General features: G+C 35.0%; 1 protein-coding gene across 3 annotated transcripts in view; it reads left to right on the forward strand.

Moving 5' to 3' along the window:
* Window positions 1-24,456, forward strand: part of Nox4 (NADPH oxidase 4) — a 138,019-nt gene that overhangs the window by 87,830 nt on the left and 25,733 nt on the right. For all 3 annotated transcript variants that reach the window (XM_021192474.1, XM_021192458.1, XM_029543590.1), the window contains exon 13: window positions 18,394-18,475. In XM_021192474.1, coding sequence (XP_021048133.1) covers window positions 18,394-18,475 — 82 coding nt within the window. The remainder of the gene's footprint in view (window positions 1-18,393; window positions 18,476-24,456) is intronic.

The raw sequence follows: 24,456 nt of genomic DNA on the forward strand, positions 1-24,456 counted from the left end.
TGTGTGTGTGTGTGTGTGTGTGTGTGTGTGTGTGTGGTGGTAGTGGTGACATGTGTGTGTGTGTATTTTCATATATTCCATAGTGCACAAGTTGAGGTCAGAAGACTGCTTTTGAGAGTAAGTGCTTACCTTCCACAATAGCTAAGGATGGAGATGGTTTGAGATCCAATCACTTTTACATGCTAAGCGATCTCTCCAGCCCTGTTTTGGATTTTTTAAACTGTGATTTTGTGAAGTATGCTTTACCATGGGCAGTGAACAGTGCTTGCTGATCGGAGCCTGATATAGCTGTCTCCTGAGAGGCTCTTCTAGAGCCTGACAAACACAGGCAGATGCTCACAGCCAACCATCGGCTGAGCACGGGGTCCCCAATGGAGGAGTTAGAGAAAGGACTGAAGGAACTGAAGGGGTTTTCAACCCCATAGGAAGAAAAAAAATATCAACCAACTACATCCCCCAGAGTTCCCAGGGAATAAACCACCAACCAAAGAGTACACATGGCTGGACCCATGGTTCCAGCCTCATATGTAGCAGAGGATGGCCTTGTCGGGTATCAATAGCAGGAGAAGCCCTTTGTCCTGTGAAGGCAAGATGCCCAAGTGTAGGGGAATGCCAGTTCGGGGAGGCAGGAGTGGGTTGGTGGGTATTTGAGCACCCTCATAGAAGCAGGGGAAGGGGTGATGGGATAAGGGGATTCCAGAGGGGAAACAAGGAAATGGGATAACCTTTGAATTGTAAATAAAGAAAATATCCAATAAAAGAAAATAAAAAAGAAAAGATTTCAGTATGTTCCATACCGGTTCTTTCAAGATGAAATGGCTGCATAGTTCTGGAGACTCACCTACTTTCATTCTTGTAGACATTTTCATTAAGAATTGCATCTCTTGAATGCATGAGTGACACATTAAATGTAGAGGACAATGCAAAATATGTTTTTGCTCCATCTTATAATGATAATAGTAATGATAGTCAAAAGAATTGCATTAACATTTTATTTCTCTTCTAAAATTAATCATATTTTTATTTCAAAGATGTGATTAAGAATATTACCTTAGCTATACTTCTGTCTAAAATAACTTATCTGTGCTAGATATGATTACTATAGAATAATTTCACTATTTGCACATACTCTGTATGTTTAGTAGTTTAAATTACAGATTATTTTAAAGCTTTTTATTTAATTTCGCTACTAAAGAGTTATATACCCATTATCCCAACACAATTATTCTATGTTTTTGCTATGAAAATATTCAACAATCAATGAATAGGTAATCATAGATCGACATAAAATAGAGAAGCTATTATATGTGTCACATAATGGATTTTTATTGATCCTTGGTTATGACATTTTTGTATTACTCATTATAATTTGCAGTAAAAATTAGATATAGTTAGCTGATAGCATATAAGCTGAAAATTAAAGACAAACACTGTGGATTTGCTTTGATAGCATTAATCCAAACTAAACACAGTGTAAGAAATATTAAATGCAACTTTAATCAAAGACATCCACAAAATACTTGATTATTATATCTCTGTATGTCTATGGCATTCTATAAAGCATGCATACTTCAGGTACCATCCAGCTGAGTTTTCATGAAAAGATGAAAATTGCGTATGTATTGTATATGTTAAATACTTTTTAAATTTGGAGTTTTCCTTATAAGTTGTGATATTTCCTTATGATACATGATAATACTAAATTATATTAATTTATGGTTACAACATTTTTAGGGAAACTATATAACTTCTCATATAGTAGAAATGACTTTGACTTCCTGTTTTACTTTTTATTCAAGTAGTTTTTAATAAATTTATAGAATTGTGGTACTATCAACAATGTTCTTATTCACTTATATTTCTTTTTAAGTTTCACACATTGCATATAATGATTGTAGTTGTTTCACTTTATTGTTCTCTTTCATCCCCATCTCTCCCATGCAAACATTTCTTTCTGAGAAGCTATCTGCCAACATTAAAGTCTTCTTTTTGTGTGTGACTCAATGAATCTAATTCCAGTTGATTGTATGAGCATGGTAGAGGCTTATTAGAGCATGAGCAACTAATCAGTGGACTCACTACTGAAGAAAGTGATATTACCTCCTCTAGCAGCCATTAACTGCTAATAGATCTTTACGGAAGGATGGGCTTTTTAGTTACTGCGAAATTACATGTAAACCTGTGAATTTCAATGCAAAGGCAATAGCTAAAATAAATTGGAAAGTGAATTATTTGGACATCTTAATTTTTTTCGGGGTGTCAGGTGTCCGTTTAATTTGTGTGCTTGTAATGCAAAAATTAATCTAGGTTTAGAATAAAAATCATATCTGCTGCTTTCAGAAAATATTGCCACAGAGAATATTTTCTATGATTATTGTTGCTATGACCATTAAATTCCTTGGATGGCCACCAGTAGAACATAATTTTTTAAAACAATTGGTTATTGTGGCTGATAAACATGATTCAACCATATACTGTAGGCTATAGGAGAATGAGATGTTAGTCTTACAAACATATCTCAGGTATGGTTTTCAAGTCTGTCTGAATGATTTTTACTTAGGTCCTAATAGGCTCTACCTTATCGTTTTCAGGTTGTACTTATTTAAAGGGAATGAGTTTACAAGGAAGGAAGGAAAACAATTTTGAGAATCCTGACCTTTTTAGGAAAATGATAAAAACTCTTTGGGGAATGGACTTATACCATATTTCCTGTGGTTCTTTGATGGTGGTTATATCCTGCCATATGGTTGATTAATTCAATTATCCTCAGTTTCATTTGTGTCCATCAGACTCTGCAGTAGTTGCCAATGAAAATGAAATGAAATGAAATGAAAAAAAGAATCACCGTGTATGGCAGCTTTAGCCTTATGTGTTAGTTAAACAAGAGAACTTTATACAGAATTTTAATTGTGTCAGTTGTTTTTGCATCTCTGCTTGAGTTCTTAGGCTATTGCATACGTTGCAGGTGAGCAGCAGTACCTTGATAGGAATCTTGCTTTCTGAGCAGTAGTATTTAGCAGTGTGTTTCTATGACTCAGTGAGCAATGGTCTAATCATGTGTGTTATCCTCCAACTTCCTGTCCCATTTCCTTCATATACAGGACATGCTTTCATGTAACTTCATTAATTTTATTCTACATTTATTTATTATTTACTTTCTGGTATTCTTTACATGTAAGTGTGTGTTTTCACATGTGCATTGGAGTGTATGTGAAGGGGTCAGAGGCCAACTTGCAGGAGTCAGTTTTCTTTTTCTACAATGTCGCTTGCTCAGGTTATCATGCTTGATCAGAACAGACTCTTTTACATGCTGAGCCAGCTTGCCGCTCTGATTTAATATAATTTTCTTTCTTTCTTTTTTAGTAATTAGTTTATTTTTGTTTATTGATTTTTTTCTTTAAAATGTTCAGGCATGAATATTGAATTTACATAATTTCCACCCTAAAATCTCCCTTTCTATCTGTCCCTGGGTCTTTTCTGACTCTATCAAATTTGTGACATTGTCTTCCACTACTATTATAATTTTTATTTTTATTATATACATGTATTTGTGCAGGTACAGATGTGTGTGTATATGTGCATTTACATATACATGGTTTTATATATACATATATGGATTTATGTGTATATATGTTTATATGTATGTATATACATATATACTCATATACATATATCCTGAGGACTTCACTTAATGCTGTTACTCGATTATGTACATTTAGGGTGACTCCTTGGTATTGGATAACCTATCAGGACCTTCTTCCAGGAGAAACCTGAACATAAACAAAACTTTTGAGATTAAGGAGGAAAAATGCAGTTCATAGGACTTATAATGTGGTTTTCCATGAGCTACATCATTTGACTTAGTTCTGGACACAGTTAAATACAATATCCCTTCACTTTACAAAGTAGTTGTAATCCTAGAAATTTAATTTGCAAATTAAAGTAATTCAAAACTTTTCATTTTTTATAGTTATACATGATTTTTCAATTTGTATATATGTCCAACAAATTCAACATATTCTCTAAAAGGATTTCAGAGAATTATTGCATGATATGATATTTTGCACAACATTGCTGAATATCTAATGGTCCTCTTCCCTTCATTTTAATTTCAGTAATTTGTGATAACAATTTTGAGAAAAAAAGTTTCAGTTATTACACTAAACTTACCGTAAGAAGTGGCACTGTCTCACATCTTAAAGAGTTCATAGTTAAAGAAGAACTACACTAGAGAACGGAACTCTGATACATTCCTACATGTTATGTTCAGCAATGGCAACTAAGAAGCACTAGCCACTAGACTAAAAGAGAGTAAAGATCATTTCATTTACACATCACAGAAAGATGCTTCAAAGCACGGTTTACCAGTTGTAACAGATGCTTTTAAGAAATCAGGTAAAATGAAGATTGAGCTAGTAACTTCAGAAGATTTGGTTTTTATGGAATGCTTGAAATAAAAGCCACAATGAAGTAATTTCATGAGACCATAATTTAAAAACCAGATAGACATCCTCAGAGATGCTGGAGTTAATCTCAGTTCAACCTAAGTTGGGGAGCTTTTCCTCTCAGTTAGTTATCCACTGAAATCAAGTAGGACCACTTCCCATCATTCACAGTGGGGCATTTATTCCACAGAAGTTAACACGTGTCATCACAGTTACATGAAGCCTTCCCTATAATTTATATGCTGAGACTTAATTGCCAATGTGACCACTACAATTGGTAGGCCTGTTGTAAGAGCTGCAGGGAGTTAAATTGGCCCCTTTTAAGTCTTTGTTCATGCCTGCATAGCAGAAAGATACCATCTTGGAAACAGACTAAGCACCAAATGTTCAAACAGACTAAGTACATCAATGTTCAAATTTCTGTGAGAAATACACATTGGTAATGATTTAGTCAACCTGAAATATTTTAAACACATGTTTTAAAAGTATATACACTGTGTTTTTTAGACATATCTCTTAAACATTTGCCAGAACACAACAGTGCATGTTTTAAATATTTCTTACTTTAAATGAAGTTAAAAATATACGTTTCTATTAGAATGGATTAGGGACAGGGCAACAAACTAAATTATCAGGATACATACATTGTAATAACTTCACACATTTATATAGTTCTGGGAGTGATGTGGATAACCAGAATGAAGTATAGAGGGCAAGATTTGTACTGCTAGAGAGACAAAAATTTACAGTTATGAAATCAAACTCTCCTCAAAGAGATTTGATCCAATATGTATGTGACCAACTTGAACTTTGTATGTGATCAACTTGAACCTAAGGCAACCTATATACTTCTTGCTTTATAAAAGGAGGAAGGGGTCATTTAGTAGATTTGGCTGAAAAAATGGTAATTTTGTTTTGGTTCTTCCTGTCTCTAATGAAGATAAATTGTAGGACTAACACTAAGAATGAAGATAGTGAAGGTGTGCAGTAACGTTGAGGAGAAGGAATGGATCATATGCAGTATTAAATTGATGAGTGAATCCTGGTGGCTCCTCTGAACTGTGCCAACTAGTCTTCTGAGATGTGTGTTTCTAAATTTGAAAAGTAATAATTCAGAATAATTGTAATTTCTTTGCAGTTATGGTTCACTGTTGCAAATTAGCAGTTGAGCAGGTGGTAAATTGGATTTTAATTGACATCAGTCCACTTCTGAAAAAAAATGTATTATATCTGCCACTTTGAATTCATTCTTTTTACAATGGTCTAGAAACTTCAAACCATCTCTCAAATTAAGAGACTTTTGTTGTTTACAACTATAATAATTTCCTGTTGCTTCTTGGGTGAATGTCAGATTATCTCTACCATGTCCTGAAATGATCTTGTCTTAATTAATGTTCTATTAGTTGGAGAAGGCATCATGACCAAGGCAACTTATAAAAGAAAGCACTTAATTGTGGGCTTGCCCACAGTTTCAGTTGCTTCATGATCATAATGGAGGGAGGTAGACAGGCATTGCACTGGACCACTGGCTGAAAACTTTACATTCTGACCTGTAGGTGATAGCTGGAGAGAGAAACACAGTGGGGCTGGAAAGGGCTTTTGAAATTTCAAAGCCCACTCCCAGTGACACACTTTCTGCAAAAAGGTCACAACTCCTCCAACAAGGCCACACCTGCTAATTTTCCAAATAGTTCATCAACTGGGGACTAAGCATGCAAATATATGAGCCTACAGTTGCCATTTTCATTTTGACCACTACTGACCTTCAAGTTTTGGCCCTCTTTACCTTCGTTTCGCTTTGATTAATTTTATGCCCATTAGCAACACTGCCTTTTATTTTTTTTAATTTCTTTTGTTCTCTCCCGTAATATGTGTCCTAACCTACACCCAGAGAACTTGCCATCACCCTATGTGATCCCTACCATCAACAAATATGCCGTTAATGTCTTTAGATCACATCTTATGTTTTGAATCCTCTTAGAAATCTATAGACACCTTAGTATGGGTTGTGCTTTTATGTAGGCTGACATCATACATTCTCAGCACTTGTTTTCATTGGCAACTGCAGAACTCAAGTGTATTCATAGTAAGCAAGCGAGTCTACCAATATAGGGTCCTCAGTATCCTGTTAGGGATTATTTTTCTTTTACTTGTCACTGTACTTAAGTCTGTGAGAATGCACATGATCCTAGTAAATGTGAATATTTCTAAACGGAAATGATAAAAGAGTAAAAGGCACACAGAAACTTACAAGCAAGAACATCATAGGGTCCAATACAAAAACAAAAATAACATCTGCCTTCCATAACTGGTGAAAAGGAAGCTTTACAACAGATTTGGGAGAGTCTCTGGGCGAAAGTTGGTGTTAGATATAAATATGACTGTCTTAGATAGTATAGTTTTCCAGGGAGAGATATCTTGAATAGCTCATAGCATGCCCTGCTGCTGAAAGGTCAGGAGAGATAAATTTCCAGAAGCAAGGTCATGAGAGGACTGGAAGTTTTGGTGTAACCTAGTCTTCTCATAGAGGTGCTGGTGAAATATTGAAGAATTTCAGGTTGGAATTGAAAACAAATTCATTTTCATATAAGCCACTGATATTTTTCTGCAGGATGAAAAGGTGGAAGCTCAGGTTAGAATCAAAACCTACAAATTAAATATTTCTACTATTACTAAGGAAGAAAAATAATTGAATCCTATGTACTAACAAGAAGGTTATCTAAAACAATGAGTATACATTGCTGGCTAGAATTATGAAAGTTAGGGTTTTGGAGGAGTGGTAGGAGGGGTAGTAGAGTTTGCTGCAAACTACTGTGTAACTGAAGCAGTGTAAGCAAAGAGAATCAGTAAACAAAAAGAGGTATGTATTAATGGGCCAAATTTCTGATTTTTTTTTTTTCTGTTTCCAAACTTTCTCCAAATGCTGTAAGTGTTTGAATTTGTATTGATCTGGCCTGTAATTAGCAATGGGAGTGAGAGGGAAATGCAGAGTGAGTGCATCTGTTTGTTGAGGGGAGATGTCTAGGTCAGGAAGATATGAGCTAAGAGTGCCTATGATTTGTGTTGTGAAAAACTGTTTCCAGTCTCTGAGTGAAAACCTTTGAAGATGATTTGTTAGCTCATTTAATGAAGTATCACATATCATATCTGTTTTCATGATCAACTATTCAATATATATGATATGAGCTTAAATTCCATATTTCCTAGCCTCAGAATCCATAAAATTTTGGTATGAAGGAAATGAGTAGTATGCTGTATGCACACACACACACACACACACACACACACACACACACACACACACTCACACGATTTAAATGGCTGTTTCCAGAAAAGAGGATAAGTGAAAGCTCCATGCTCCAGTGCAGGGGAATGCCAGGGAGGAGAGGCAGAAGTGTATGGGTGAGTGGAGGGATGGGGAGTTTCTGGAATGGAGACCAAGAAAGGGGACAATATTTGATATGGAAATAAATGAAATATCCAATTAAAAGTCTTAAGTTTGCGAAAATAAACCAGTCATGGTATTAACTTCATTTAGGCTAAGATGGCAAGAGCACTTGTTTCTTTCTGAAGATCCAGATTTGATTACCAGCACCCACATGACAGTTTACAACCATCTGTAACTGCAGTTCAAATCAATCAAACACACTTTCTAGATCTGCACAGGCAACAGCTATTCAGGCTGTGCACAGACATATATGCAGGCAAAACATACATATGATTAAAATAAAAATAATTTAAAAAGTTAAAGAAAAGCAGATCTGTAGACTTAAAATATAATCAAGTTTGGCCTTCATGGACCTTTGGAAAGATATTGAAGGCATTGATGTACCAGCACATAAAAACCTGAACAAACTATTTTTTGTTTGTTTGTTTTGTTTTGTTATGTTTTAATGCAACTTTTCTAGGTTAGTTTAAAAAAAAAAGTTCTATGTGCCTGGCCAGGTCCCCTCTCTCATTCAAATCTGGATAGCATTCGAGGAGTACCTGATACAGGTACTTATCAGTAAAATTCATGGTCCCTTTGTCTGGGTAGAAAAATATGTGCTGTCATTGGTGAACAGTTAGATTCCATGTGGACAAGGCTCAGCTATAACCACTCTCCAGTGGATTCACACTTTATTGAAATTTGTTGTCTGTAAGATTTATATGCTCTTCATTACAAAAATTAAGGGAACAATATGAGATTTGTGCAATGGATAGGAAAAAATTAAATGCTTTTAAAGGAACTGAGCATTCTCCTCCGCAGTAGCTTGTCTTCAGGAGAAATTATTTTTTAGCAGTGACTAGCCTAATGGGAACTTACTGGCCATAACTTACCTGAGAAGTGGGAAAGTGAGTAGCCCAGCCCCTTCCAGCTAGCTCTCTCTCTCCTTTTCAAGCTAAGAAGGCAGGAGAGAAGAAGCACTTCTTAACTTCACAGTGTCCAGGCACAAGCTCACTGGCGCACCAAGAGTGAACCAAAGGCAATAGCTCGAACTCCTTTTATCCCATTCATACACCTGCCTTACTAAGAACAATGGACTATTGCTTGTTCCATCCTATGCATCAATGCATTGATGTTTGATTTTGCACAGATTCAAAACATATATATTTCAAAGACAGAAAATTACAAAATATCCAAAGCTAATATTCAAACTAGATACAAATCAGTAGTAATGTTAGAATTATATAACAAAAAAAAAAAAAAAAAGCTAAAAACCGAATAAAATGCTAAGATCTTTAAAAGAAAAAGTAGACCCCTTGATAAAACAGATACATAATGTCTGTGGCCAGAGAGAAACTCAGAAAATAACAGGGAGAATTGGTAAATACATGCTCGTTAGACGATGATCTTGTGTTAACAAGGCTGAAGCTCATACTGAGAAATGTTGAGTTGAGGGTCTTTTAGCATTTCATAAAAAGTTTAAAGCTGAGCCAAAGAAACCGGCCTTCATTTTCTGTTCTATAGGAGATAATGAATCTCTACCCCATTTCCTAATTTTAATTTGTATAATCTCTCAGCATCAACTGCAAGCTCAGGAAGTTCAGTGAAAATATTTTCACTGTTTGGTGTGATCAGCCTTCTCAAAAAGTGAAAGTCAGGGTTAAGCCTTTAAACCTTGAGTGGGACTTGATGAAAGACCTGGGGTGAAAGAGGTCCTGGCAGTTAAAAAACAGATGAAGGGGGAAATGAGGGGGTTAAAGGAAAAGTGTTTAGGCTACTGGAACAGCCAAGCATTATCTACTTGTGGCTCTTCTCTGGTGAACTATTCCATATGCTTCATCTTTGGCTAACATGTCTTCTACTTACGAATACAGAAGACTCACTGCTGGGTTGATTTTAATAGATTTCAAAAGACCATGTATTGCACGCTACTGCTTTTCATAGCTTAAGTTTTACTGAGCATACTTTAAAAACACCCATACACAAAAACCTTGTATTTTCTTTGAGTGCTGAACAAAATTGCCTTTTTCTTTTGAATATGAGTGTAGGTGGTATTAGAGTTTGTGCTGAAAGCAGAGACTGAATTAGTGTCAAGCTGAGCCTTGATCTCTCTGAGGTGTTTCTTTTGTTCAGTGCCAACACCGTTTAAAAATGCATTGGCTGTGACAATTGTTAAGTATAGCTTTTTCCTTTAAAGGTGGATTGTGTTAGAGAAAACTCAGCTGCAGTAATGTGCTTATCCAAGACAGCCTCTGATATTTGCTTTTGCCTTGCTTTAGCCTGCATTTCCTTCCTTTCCTTTGTCAGTGTTTTTGTTGTTATAGCATAACTTCCACAACAATAAAAGATAATTTATATTTTAGGAGAATACCAGTTATAGACAGTGAATCATTGATGTGTTTAGAGGCCAAGAAGTCTGTTTACAGTTTCCAAAAGTGGATTTCACTTTTTAAAGTGGTATGTTTAATAAGTAGGAAGCAGAATAATGGGTGTCAAGGGAATAGAATTTTATCACCGCTTCCCTTAAAAGTCCCATTGAAATGTTTTTCTTTTTCTAACCCAACGTTGTCTCTCTTCAGAACTTCAGTGCTTACATGTAGCAGGTATAAACCTATGTAGATGGTGTGTCTGGTTTTCTGTTACTTTATAATCCTTAGACAATGGGAAAGTGGGGGAAGGCAAGCCAACACCATGTCTCTCTCTAAAGAAAACAGTGGAAACAAACAAACCAAATACCATCCACAAGGATTTTGCTTTGCTCTGTTTGATTTTTGTCTCCATCTCTTGCAAGTTAGCTGCCCTGTGGTTAGTCAGGTCCTTGCTGATTTTTAGTTTCTTCACCTACGACATCCAGATTTGAGAAAATTGTGTCTAACCATTTCCTTGCTCAACACTGATGTTAAACTCTAAATCTTCTCATAGAAGTAAAATTTAGAATAAATAATTCAAATCTATATAAAGCAACAATAAAGGTAGATAAATTTTTATATAGTTGAGAAACTCTAAAAGGAAGGTACTGCAGGAGAGATGATCAGACAGGTTGAATATTGCACCTCTGCCCAGGTAATATTCATTCATTAGCTCTTGTTATACATGTATTATGCTTATGTTGTCTTTTGAAAAGTGTTCACGGAAGGTTGTTTTGTGTACATATGACAGAATAACCTTTTCGTTTGTAGTGCTCTCATTTGCTCTTATTATTTGTGGAAAGGAAGTTTTAGGATACCCAAACAATCAGCTCTCATTTTCTTCTAAAATTGTTGTCTATTTTCTTGTAAGTTCTGTTTCCAGAGACTTGACCCTATAAGAAGATATTTTTGCTCTGTATCTGTTATTGTTTTTTGTTTTTGTTTGTTGTTGTTGTTGTTGTTTTTGTTTTTTAATCAAACCAAAATAGTCTAATTTGGATGCCTTGAATGCAGTTTTGAAAGCAATACTTTAAATGTAAAGTATTGTCATTCAACGCTAGTTACCATGGTAATGAAGAGCGTTATTTGATTTAAGCAAACTTTTCAAAAAATCGAATTTCTATTCTATCTCTTTTCAGTTGATATGGCTGTCTCCGTGTCTGCCCTTTAATTCCATTGTCCAAAGTAATTTGTTTTTCTATGATTAATGTGTGTTTGTATTTCTTTTCCTAAGAAAACAATTTTAAAAACTTAAAAACTATAAAATTTTGAGTCACTACATATAATGTTCTTCTTTTGCTTTTAAGGTAATTTTATAATTCCACTTAAAACCTCCTTAAGGAGCATCTATAAAGACTTGGTAATTCTTTTCTCATTTAAACTTTTTTTTTTCATTAAGAAGAGTTGCCTTGGTGAGAATTTGTTTTATTCATAGCACATGGCAAATAATAACTACTCAATACATGTTTTGTTCAGCAAGGAAAAATGTATAAAATGAAGTAAAGCTCTAACTTCCCTACATATTGATTGATCTTATGCCCAATTCTAAATTGTCTTCCAATAGAGATTAATGGTCTTTGTTGATGTGGGAGAAAAGGAAAAATCTTATCAAATATATTTAGAGTGTCTCTTAAAACATGAAACAGACGAGTATTCCCCTCTCCTTCATACAAATACATACATGCATGTGCTTGCTTGCTTGCTTTTTTAAATTACCAGCATGTTCAACAATGTTTGGAATTCTGAGCTTACAGACTAGTAAATAATACAGTTATCATTTACTTCTAATCAGGGTGTCTTTCTGTATATTTGTGTCTCATATAATTTACCTTTAACTCACTAAGTAATAAACATGTTATAGCATGGAAATCCAGCTCTCCTATTGGGATCCTTAGTCTGATCAATAAAGGAATTAAGAAAGGACTCAACTGGTTGCTCAAGAACTCTAGGATATACAGAATGGTTGGGATCATGGTATACTGCGTTGTGCCACATTTGGGCCATATCAAATACTGGTACCTGTTCCAAAAAATTTGTGTCTGATAGAAATTTATTTTAAGAATGAGCACCTATTTGTCCAATCCAGAAGTTTGTAGAACATCTGGACCATTGGAAATGGTTCATTTTAGACTTTGGTCCTCCTTAGTGGCACACACATGGGTTTTCACCTAGTACTTCAATTCAAGTTCATGGAGACTCTTTCAAACTAGGTAGGAACCTGAGAGTCTTATCTTTTGCAAACTCTGTTTCAAGGAATCCGATTCTGAGTTTTGTTTGCTTAATGCAACATGCTTCTTAGGGATCACTACCTGAAGTGGAAGAACAAGGAGTTATTGGGTAGAGGGAGAAGTTGAACAGCTGTTGTACAGTCTTAATCTAGTGCAGATACATGGATAATAAGATTTAGAGTAAAGATTGATAATCAGAGCTGCTGGAGTAGGGCTGAAAAATCTACACGTTTTTTTTCATTGGTGAGCTATTCTGGGGGAATTCATAGCCCTTGCATATAAAGCCAACTCAGAAGGAAATTAAGCCTCACAATAGCTGTTTGTCTGCACTTTCCAGAGCTGAGCAACAAAATCTTTGAAGAGGAATATGAAGACAATGTCTCTACCAACAGCATCCCAACTAGTTTATTTTCTTTACTTTTTTCCTTATTTAATCAAAAGATAGAAACATGAAATGAGCACTATATTGATCAGGATGTCAGGAGATAGACATAAATCATGCTATCCAAAGCATTGGCTCATGCTCTTCTACTGACTTTGGAAATCAAGACTAAAAGTGTTCTCATGAATTTAGGGTGCTTTTTTAATTCTTTTTAACAAGGAAGAGTTTATTTTATTTATATTCATTTAATAAAATAATTGCATATAGTCAAGATATATAACATGACATTTGGTATATACTGTGAAATGACCACCACAAGCAATCTAATGTATACATTTCCATATAACGATGTTATTTTGTCTGTGTATTCATAATAATATTTAAGATATACTTTCCTGTTAGTCTTTCTGTTATAATCTTTTGCTTCTAAGTACTACAAAGTATGCACAGAGAAATATTTGTTAGTATTATAAAGTAATTTTAACTTTTAGTATAAAATCATTGTAAAAGAAAAAAAGCATAACGTGGTATAAAAAAACAGAACCAAAAGAATGTGTTTCTATATAATATACATAGATATTCAAATAATAGATGATGGATTAATAGATGTATGATAGATAATTAGGTACAAAGATTCATAGATAGATTTATAGATAGATGATAGTTCATAGATTGACAAATGATTAATTTTCCCCAAGAGCCCTGCGGAGAAAAAATCAGTAGGGACCCAGGGCAGGAGAGAGAGAGAGAGAGAGAGAGAGAGAGAGAGAGAGAGAGAGAGAGAGAGAGAGAGAGAGAGAAACAAGAGACACGACATGAAGAATGAGATCAAGTCAATCATATTGATTAAGCTCTCCAAACTTTATTCAGGAGTGGCAATATAAGCATAAGCAAGAGGAGGCTCCAAGGGAGGGGGAAGAGCCCGGGGGCTCTCTGAAGGTCAGGTGGCAATCTTCAACTCCTGGAACCAACGGTCACACTGTCCTCTTTTCCCCTAAACATTCTTACTATTATGACCACAAATGTTCTCTCAGGATTGTTTCTGTAAGCTAGAAAACATCCACAAGGCCATGACTAGGGCCATGGCTCCCGGCAATTAATAGATTGTGGATAGACAAATAGACACTAGATTAGATAGATAGATAGATAGATAGATAGATAGATAGATAGATAGATAGATAGATAGATAGATAGATATAGGTATATATAGATATAGGTAGATGATTGATGGATGATAGATAAGTAGATAGAGAGATTGATAAGTGATTAATAGATGCTAGATAGATAGATGATAGATGAAAGATAGGGATACATACATACATACATACATACATACATACATACTCAGGTACATATATACATAATAGATAGATAAAGAGAGAGAGATGAGGGTGAGGATGATACACTGATTGAAAGATCTGAAAATGAAATTACTTTGAATTGGCCTATACCACTGGTTCTAGGCAATCCAATAGCTACTGTCTGGACACTACAGGAGTGAATTAAGAAGTTAACCAATCCAGAAAGCTCAACAGTCTCAATCCAAGGCTGACATTCCATGGAAAGTTGCTGGTGTTGATGGTACACCAAAAGTGTGACGAAGCTGGAGTATTGTGGCAGCAGCAAAACTTGAACTGACTCAAACAGAAATGGCTAACAGGCTTTTTAAACACTGCTTTCATCCCACTTCTTTTACAGCAGGCTGCCAGCTTCTTGGAAAGTATCATTGAGATTTCACTCTCTAGCCATGCGTTCCCCCACAGACCCTCTAATTTTCTCACATATTCCTCTCTTGAAATGACCCCTGGAGCACACAGCAATATTTCAGCAATCCTACATGTATCTCAGTGCACCTGAGCTGAACACAAATACCAAAGGTCCATATCTATACTCAAATAGTACTTTCTGTTTTATAAAATAAGTGTAAGATCTCATAAGTATCTTGGTAGAATCATTTTTACTATTTCATTTTATATTGTCCAAGCTAGTTTCTGTTTCCTTGGCAACATACCTTCTAAAACTATCTGTTATATCCTCTGTTTATTTTTCACTTTTTAAAAATTGTGTTTTCTTATTCATTTTTAAGATGGGATCTCACTGTGTAATCACAGCTGTCTCTTATTTGCAATTTTCTTGCCTCAAGCACTAAAGCGTTATAATAGAAGTGTTCCCCATCATGCCTGCTCATTCCAGTTAGCTTTATGACTAAGGTCAAGTGTGTCATGGGGAACTTCGGTGTCCTTTAAGGATTTGACTTGGGTGATTTTTGAAAATAAGAACTGACAATATAGGTGTAATATAAATATTGAATGAAAGAAGAGAAAAATTTTATGTATTAATAAAAATGTAAGAGATGTCTCCTTTTGTGGCAATGCTCTCAACCTTGAGAGATGTTTTATATGACTGCCTTTCCTTGCTTATGAGCACAGATTATTCAAAATAAGTGCAACATCAATTTATATATTGTGAGGCAGACAGAAAGTAAAATGGCCACCTCCTGAAACAAAATAATTTGAAGTTCCCTAAATCTATCTGACAGGGTCTCTCCAGCAAACAAGTTTCTCCCAGGATGTTACTGAAGACACTAATTAAGTTCTGTGATCAAGAGACACTTAGGTTATAAAGGAATAATTCATTAGTGTTATTTTATTCATAAATCATTTTTTCTTCTTTGTACCGATAGGAAGATTTCATTCCATTCTCACAACATGAATAGATTCCCATGTTCTTTATTGTCATGACATAAATGCCTGTTTTGGTTAGTATACTTCACGTTGCTGATAATTAGAAGATTGATCATCCCTCACCCCACCCCCAAAAAAGGTGACATGAAACTGGGTCATAGCAAAGGTAACAAAAAGTAAATCATTCTAAATTGTGAAAAAGTATTTTTCTTATTTTGTTCTTTAATTACTAGCTATTTTGTATAATAAATTATTGTCTATGTTGCACACATTAATGTAATTATGTATAGGATGTCCTCTAGGCTTGTGTTGTTGATTGAGTTTGAGAGAAATAAAAAGAAGGTGAAAGTCTATAATAGCTTGAGTCAATTAAGGAATCCCCTACTGGTGTGAAATCACATCCAGATATCTCTGCCTCATTAGTCAGCTCATCACAGCATCACTGAAAGTCCCGTGGTTCTTGTCAGTGGCTTTAACATCTTCCTTTAAGATGCCCTGTGAATGGCTTGAGCACCAGTGCTGGAAAGCTGCTGTTTTCTACAGAAATTATGTGACATCTGAGAAACCACATTCGGTTCGGCCTTTTACCGCACTAGGAGTAGCATTTTACTCTTCGTTCTCAGCAAATGAAAAATCAAGTTATGTTTTCTCAAGAATCCTATGAAGCGTGGGACTGCAGCTGAAGTAATTGGTGGCAGGAATCTGAGAGGCTGAAACCTACACATAACTAGTCTTTATTTTCATAAAAGACAAACAAATATAATCTGTGATTAAATGGTAATTTAAAAAAAAAGCCTAACTGATCATGTTTACAGACTTATTCATATATTAATAATAACATTTTAAGAAGAAAAAATTACAAAGTACTGCATATTTCTTGTGTCTGTATACTTTTCTTACCAGTCATGCGTGATAGCTGAAGAAGTTTTAAAAATGTTCACTTACTGTCCTTTACATTTACTATGTTTATATGTGTATATACTATTATTTTTCTACTATATTATACTCAGAGACTTTTCACCATGGTTTTGTAATGAAATTTTGGGGGCATATATAAAAAGAGGCAAACCGATCACTGGGAAATAATGTGTGAAGGCAGAATAATATGCATTAAGAATTCAGATAGTTGCCTGCTTTTAAGCAAGTTTGGAAAACATTCTCCAAATTTTAATTTGTATGTTTAGCTCCCAAGGATATCTGCTATATATTTTGGGCAAAACTTACTTTTACATGATACATAAAGTTCTTGGCTTCTTTTGGCCTTAAGTTTTATTTTCAAGGTCTATTTTGGAATAGGACTAAGTGGTTAAAATAATTGGATTGGGTAACCATTGCCTACTAATCTTGTAAACATAAAGGTAAGATCATGTATCATCAAAAATAGAGGCCATTAATTTGAAAGGGAGCAAAAGGGTGTGTGTAGGAGGTTTTGCAGGGGAAAACCTCCTATGTAGGGGAAAGAAAAGTCTAGATGGTGTCATTATAATCACAAATAATAAAAAACAATTTTGAAAGAAGAAAACATTCAAATTTCAAAAATAGTTGACATTCATTTTATTGGAACAAATTATTCATTTACTGGACTTCATAGATTAAAAATAACAATGTAACAGATGTTGATATTGGTTAATTTTTCAAAAATGTGGATTCAAATTAAAGAGGAAATATGTGCCACAGCTTTGGAACTCCACACTTCAGAATAGAACAAGAAAACCTCACGCCATTCCTGGATGCTACTTCATTATCCCCAGTTGTGTTCTGACTGTCTGAGTGACAAAAACTAAATTAGTATGGAAACCAGTGAACTGATTCTTATTCCATACATGAAAGTAAACTGTACTTTAAAAGTATGCCTTGTACTCAGTAATACTTTGTGGCCATTCTGTTAAGGTCTGTGACCTACTCTCTTCATTTGATTCCTCTAAACTCATTTAGTCACCACAATAATACAATTTGAACATTTCATCATAATGCAGTTAATGCATAGGAAGTATTAACAATGTCTCACAATCCTCTTGTTGCTTCTTTTACTAAATCATTCTACCATTCCTGGAAGTTGCAATAAAGTATAATTGACAGTACCATTCCTGTTCTCATTGCTGTGTTTGGATTTATATATACTGTGCTGAACCAATGCATGCCTTCCTTGCTTTCTATCTCAATGAAGTTATTTTGAGAATTTCCACCCTTAAGTGTACATTGATGTGTTTCCATTCCTAGTTATATTTGAAAGCATTCAGTTTCCCTTTAATTTGTAAGTATTCTATTATATGGATTAAAGCACAGGTAGCCCATGCTCATGTTTATGAGAAATGTAGATATTTATGGCTATTTTTTTAAATAGTGCTATTGGTACCCTCCTACTTGATTTCTAAATCATATGTAAATGTTGCTTCAGAGCATGGAATGAAAACATTTGGCAACAGTCAATGCAATGTTCACATATCAAGGAGAGCTCTAAATAACTTTCCTCTGTCAGAGCTGCATCATCAGTGGCATGCAACAACAAGTTTGGTCTTTACATTGATCTTGCATCACTAATTTCTGACAAATACATGCCACGTTACACAAGAGCTACAAATTGTATTTTTTTGCAACTCGTGTTGCCCAAATTAATAACATTGTACAACTCTTAGCATTTAATATCATATAACTGTTTTCTCAAGTCTATATCAAAGAATATTCTGTTTAAAATATTTTTAGTGACGACGTTATTTTGTTAAAAAATGTATACAGATAATAAGGAAAATAAAAACCCTCTTTTGACATTACTCTCATTACTTATTTTTTCACAGTTGATATTTTATTTCTTTTAACAGAACGATTCCGAGATTTACTACTGCCTCCATCAAGTCAAGACTCTGAGATTCTGCCCTTCATTCAATCTAGAAATTATCCCAAGTAAGTAAGAGGTGTTTGTGAATATTGAGAAGGGAGTGGTCAGATGCTGGCAGAAATTGATGCAGGGAAGGTGAAATGTTATTGTTCTTTGGGACTTTTACAAATCCTGAGTAAGCTAGACTGACTCACTAGAATCTTACTTGCAATGTATAATGATTGACTCTTTTCAAAAGGTCCAGAAGACAGAGAACTCTGCTTCTAAGTACAGTAGCTGTGAGTCAGCATCTGTGTTTCTTTGCAGGCAATGAGCCTCTTGTATCATTGATGAGTGGCTCCTCATTTCATTTTCTATGTTCTGTTTAAATTAAAAATGGAGTATTTACATAGAGATTATACTCTTAGTTTTCTTTTCTTTTTTCTTTTCTTTCTTTCTTTTTTTTTTTTTTTTTGGCTGATCCATTGGTATAATTTTTTTAAGTTAAAAAATATGTCTTATGACAGAAAACATAAGATAAAAAGCAAATTATTTGCTGTATATTACAAAGAATAATACAGAGCATACCATATCAAGCATAAACTCACTATATTCTAACCAATCTGTGCTATGGGATTTGGGACTTAGGGTAGAAGCTATGTAGGTTTCATGGTTTCATTTAATCTTTAGCATTCTCTGAATAAGAGAAATCTAACAAATAATAGAGAATATAAAAGTGTGACCATCAGGTAAAAATACTCGTGAAATAGGGAAAAAAATGACTCATTAATGGCAGGTATGTTTATGTGTGTGAGTGAGAGACAGAAACACACGAAATATTAAGAGAAAGACCTTCGAAAATCATTTCCTAGTTGTCTGGTGATTATTGTTCTAAAATATAACAAAATTACTTACATTTTTAAATTTATGAACTCTTATAAGACCCATAGCCAAAACCAGGAACATCCATTCCACCTTCAGAATTCAAGTGCAGACATTGTTCTGTGAATGTTCCCTAAATGTGAATAGATGAGAACAAAATGAATGACTTAAAGGCAAGTACACTTACTGCAAAGTATGCATGGATTTAGAGGTTAGAGAATAAGGTGGCTGTAACAAGCTTCATTACCCAGTCTTTGCTCATGTCACCATAGCTATGTCTGAAGAGATGTTGGTTTATGATATATCTGGATGTTTATATTTATACTCCTATCCTTATAAAAAGAGCTCAGATATGCAAAATATTTGAGGACATTTGACATGATTTTGATTATACATTAAATTGGACTATCAAGCCCCCAAATATGAGCCAGCAGTTCTGGAAGGCACAGTATGTGTACAAATAACTGGAAAAGTACAGGAAGAACTTTCATCCACTTTGTTTGCACAGGGATTAAGTTCTATGAGCAGTAGCATCTAGCATACACTGCTTAGAAAGAGGAATATTATTTATGACAGAAATCAGAATTTTTTTTTTTTTGCTTCACTGCCAAAAAACAATCTTAATTGTTTGGACAGAAAAATCTGTGTCTCAGTGTTCTCTCAGTTCCAACTGGCTGCCTAAATGTGGCTCAAATGATAACATTGGGTAATATCTCTCAAGTCCTCAGATAACCTTTCTCAGGTTTCATCTCTTTGCTGGATAATCCTCCTTTCTCTCCTGTATATTCTGGATTCTATTTCTAGAAATTATCACTCCTTCTTCAGTAATTTTAAGTTCAATTATGTGAAATGTATTTTGAACCAAACTTTTATTATCATCAATAATAATAAAGTAATATTAGTAACATACAAAACATGTGTCAGCGATTATACTATGTGTAAGGTCTTTTGTTTATTTGTTTGCTATTTGTTTTGCGGGGGTATTTTTGTTTGTTTGGTTTGGTTTGGTTTGAATTTTTTATTTTTATGGTGTTTTAAGACAGGATTTCTCTATGTTCCTCTATCTTTCCTTGAACTGACTCTGTAGACCAGACTGGATTCAAACTGAAAGATCCACCTGCCTCTGTCTCTTGAGAGCTGAGATTAAATACTTGAGCCACCCCACCTTTAATATTGTATGCTAAAGGCTTTAAATACTTCTTGCTTTAAGTGAACGCCCCCATATAATCTTAATCATTTCCATATTATTATTACTATTTATTTATATTTTGTATAATTTTTATCTATTGTGAAGGATGTTTTTCCCTAATTTCTTTCTCTGCCCTTTTTTCATAGGTACAAAGTAAGGATAATGATTCCTTTGAGTCAGTTTTATATCAAGTCACTTTGCTGAAGTGGTTCATTAGCTGTAGTAGTTCTCTGCTAGAATTTTGAGAGTCACTAATGTCTAGTATCATATCATCTGTGAATAGCGATATCTTGACATCTTCCTTTCCAATTTGTATCCCCTTGATCTCCTTTTGTTGTCCTAGGTAGAACTTCAAGTACTATATTGAGTAGACAGGGAAAGATTCGGTGACCTTGTCTTTTCCCTGATTTTAGTAGGATTACTTCAAATTATTTACCACTCAATTTGATTTTGGCTATTGGCTTGCTGTATATTGTTTGATCATGTTTAGGTATGTACCCTGTGTCCCCAGTTGTCTAATGCCTTTAACTTGAAGGGGAGTTAAATTTTCTCAAGGGTGTTTCCAGCATATCATGACATGGTCATGTGATTTTTTTTTTCTTTCACTTTGTTTATATAGTCGATTACATTGATAGCTTTTCATATATTGAACCATTGCTGCATCCCTAGGGTGAAGCCTACTTGACCATAGTGAATGATGGTTTTTAATGTGTTCTTGGATTCTGTTTGTGACAATTTTATTAAGTATTTTTCCATTGATATTCAGAAGTGAAATAGATCTGAAGTTCTCTTTCTTTGTAGAACTTTGTGTGGTTCAGGTATCAGGGTACGTGTGGCCTCATAGAAAGAACAAGGTAGTGTCCCTTCTGTTTCTATTTTGTGAACTAGTTTGAGGAATGTTGATATTATCTCTTCTTTAGAAGTCTAAGTATACTTCTGCATTAAAACCATCTGTCCCTGGACTTGTTTTGGTTGGGAGAATGTTATTGACTGCCATTATTTCCTTAGGAGTTATGGGATTGTTTAGATAGTTTATCTGATCTTGATTTAAATTTGGTAAATAGTATTTATCTAGAAAATCATCCATTTCATTTAGATTTTTTAGTTTTATGGAAATATAGGCTTTGGAAGAAAAATCTAATGGTTTTGTTGTTGTTGTTAATTTCCTCAGTTTCTATTGTTATGTCTAGTTTTTTTCATTTTTAATTTTGTTAATTTGGAACTGTCTCTGTGCCCTATAGTTAGTTTGGCTAATGGTTTATCTACCTTGTTCATTTTCCCAGAAAACCATATCTTGGTTTCCTTGATTCTTTGTATCTTTCTCTTTGTTTCTAATGAGCTGGTTTCAGCCAAAGTTTGACTATTTCCTGCCATCAAATCCTCTTGGCTGTGTTTGCTTCCCTTTTGTTCTAGAGCTTTCAAATGTGATGTTAAGTTGCTAGTGTTGGATCTCTCCAATTTCTTTATAAAGGTCCTTCTGCTATGAATTTGCCTCTTAGTATTGCTTTCATGGTGTCTCAGAGGTTTGGGTATGCTGTGCTTTCCTTTTCATTGATTTCTAAAAAGTCTTTCATTTCTATCTTTATTTCTTCCCCGATCAACTGATCATTGAATAGAGAGTCAGTCAGGTTCCATGAGTATGTGGGCTTTCTTTTGTTTCTGATGTTGAGAAGACCAGTTTTACTCTGTGGTTATCTGATAGAGTACATAGCATTATTTCAGTCTTCTTGTATCTGTTGAAGATTGTTTTGTGTCCAATTATATGATGAGTTTTGGAGAAGGTTCTGTGAGGTGCTGAGAAGAAGGTATATTTTTTTGTTTTGGATTTTGTTTAGTTTTCCGTTCTATAGGTCTTAAATTCATTTGTTTCATAACCTCTGCTAGTTTCACTGTTTCTCTGTCTACTTTCTGTTTTGATGATATATCCATTGGTGAGAGTGGGGTGTTGAAATTCCCCCACTAACGTTGTGTGGTGTCATTGGGTGATACGAGCTTTAGTAAAGTGTCTTTTATGAATGTGAATGCCCTTGCACCAAAATATTAGTAGACGTTTTCTATAATGCGTATGAAGTGTCTTTCCCCATATCATTTGGTAAGTTTGGGTTGAAAAATCCATTTTATTAGATATTATAATTCCTATTCCAGCTTGTTTGTTGTGTCCATTTGCTTGAAAACCCTTTTTCTAGCCCTTTACCCTAAGAGAGTGTCTATCTTTGTTGCTGAGGTATATCTCTTGTATCCTGCAGAATGTGGATCCAGTCTTCTTAACCAGTGTCTTTTTATTAGTGAGCTGAGTCCATTGGTGTTGAGAGATATTAATAACCAATGATTGTCAGCTCCTGTTATTTTGATTTTGTAGGTGTTGTCATGTATCTGTGATTTTCTTCTTTTGGTTTTGCTGTGTTATGATTAATTTCCTATGCTTTCTTTGGTGTAGTGAACCTCATGTAGGAGTTTTCCTTCTAGTATCCTCTGTAGGGCCATATTAATACAAGATTGTTTATATTTGATTTAGGCATGTAATATAGTTTTAATCCAAACATTATATAGACCTCTGGGATCTCCCATGATCACTATTTTTAAACTAACTATCTACAGTAATGCAACTCTAGTGGGGATGTCAGAATTGCCAGGGATACTGTGTTTCACGTCTTAGCCTTTGTCTAGGCATACCAACTTTGAATAGAGAGTCCAGGCTAGGGTCTGAGTCTGTGTGTTTTAATAAACCTTCCAAGAAATTCTGATTCACATGTTGCTTTGCAACTAATTAAAGTAAAACAGATTTTGAAGACCATGTCAGGCTCTAATGTTCCCTGATGGCTTTTTATGGCTTTTACTGATGTAATTATTGCCTGAATAGTCTAAAATGCAGTATCATCTTCTGGGGAGTAGTTACTCATCATCATTTTTCTTCCAAATGAAGAAGAAACTGTTACCTGATAAATGATATAAGACAATATGCCCTTTATTTCCCTAACAAAAATAAATGATTGATAAGCACAGTCATTACAGAAAGAAATAATGGAGATAGATTTAAAAAGAATTGAGGAACTATCTTTTATTTAAATAGAAGGTATGGTCATTGCAAGAAAATGAAAATTTATTTTCCCTACTTATGTTATTCTGTGACTCTAGAGTGAAGGTACATAGAGAATAATCAGTACAGCTTCTGGAACAGAATGAAATTTGATTAAATGGTTTTTATACTCTTTTTTAGGCTCTGAGGTAAAACTTAAGTATTTGTTGATATTCTTTTTTAATTTAATCTTTTACTTTCTGATTGATTGATTGATTGATTTTTACACTCCAGATTTTTTCCCCTCCCTGATCCACTCTCTGACTGTTCCACATCCCATACCTCCTCCCCACCCCCTGTCTCCACGAGGATGTCCCCACCCCCACACATCCCAGCCTGGGGCCTCCAGTCCCTTGAGGGTTAGGTGCATCTTCCCTGATTGAATGCAGATCCAGCAGTCCTCTGCTGTATATCTGTTGGGAGCCTCATGTCAGCTGTTGTATGCTGCCTGGTTGGCGATTCAGTGCCTGAGAGATCTCAGGATTCCAAGTTAATCAAGACTGCTAGTCCTCCTGCAGGCTCACCCTTTTCCTCAGCTTCTTCCAGCTTTTCCTTAATTCAACCACAGGGGTCAGCAGCTTCTGTCCATTGGTTGAGTACAAATATCGCATCTGACTCTTTCACTCTCTTGTTGGATCTTTCGGAGGGCAGTCATGATAGGTCCCATTTTGTGAGGACTCCATAGCCTCAGTAATAGTGTCAGGCCTTGGGACCTCCCCTTGAGCTAGATCCCATCCCATCATCAGCCACCAAACTCAGATACTAATGCACATGCCAGCAAGATTCTGCTGAAGGGACCCTGATACAGCGGCTTCTTGTGAGGTTATGCCAGTGCCTGGCAAACACAGAAGTGGATGCTAACAGTCAGCTGGAACACAGCGCCCCCAGTGGAGGAGCTAGAGAAAGTACCCAAGGAGCTG

This window comes from Mus pahari, chromosome 1 (assembly GCF_900095145.1).
Source record: "Mus pahari chromosome 1, PAHARI_EIJ_v1.1, whole genome shotgun sequence".
Lineage (NCBI taxonomy): Eukaryota > Metazoa > Chordata > Mammalia > Rodentia > Muridae > Mus > Mus pahari.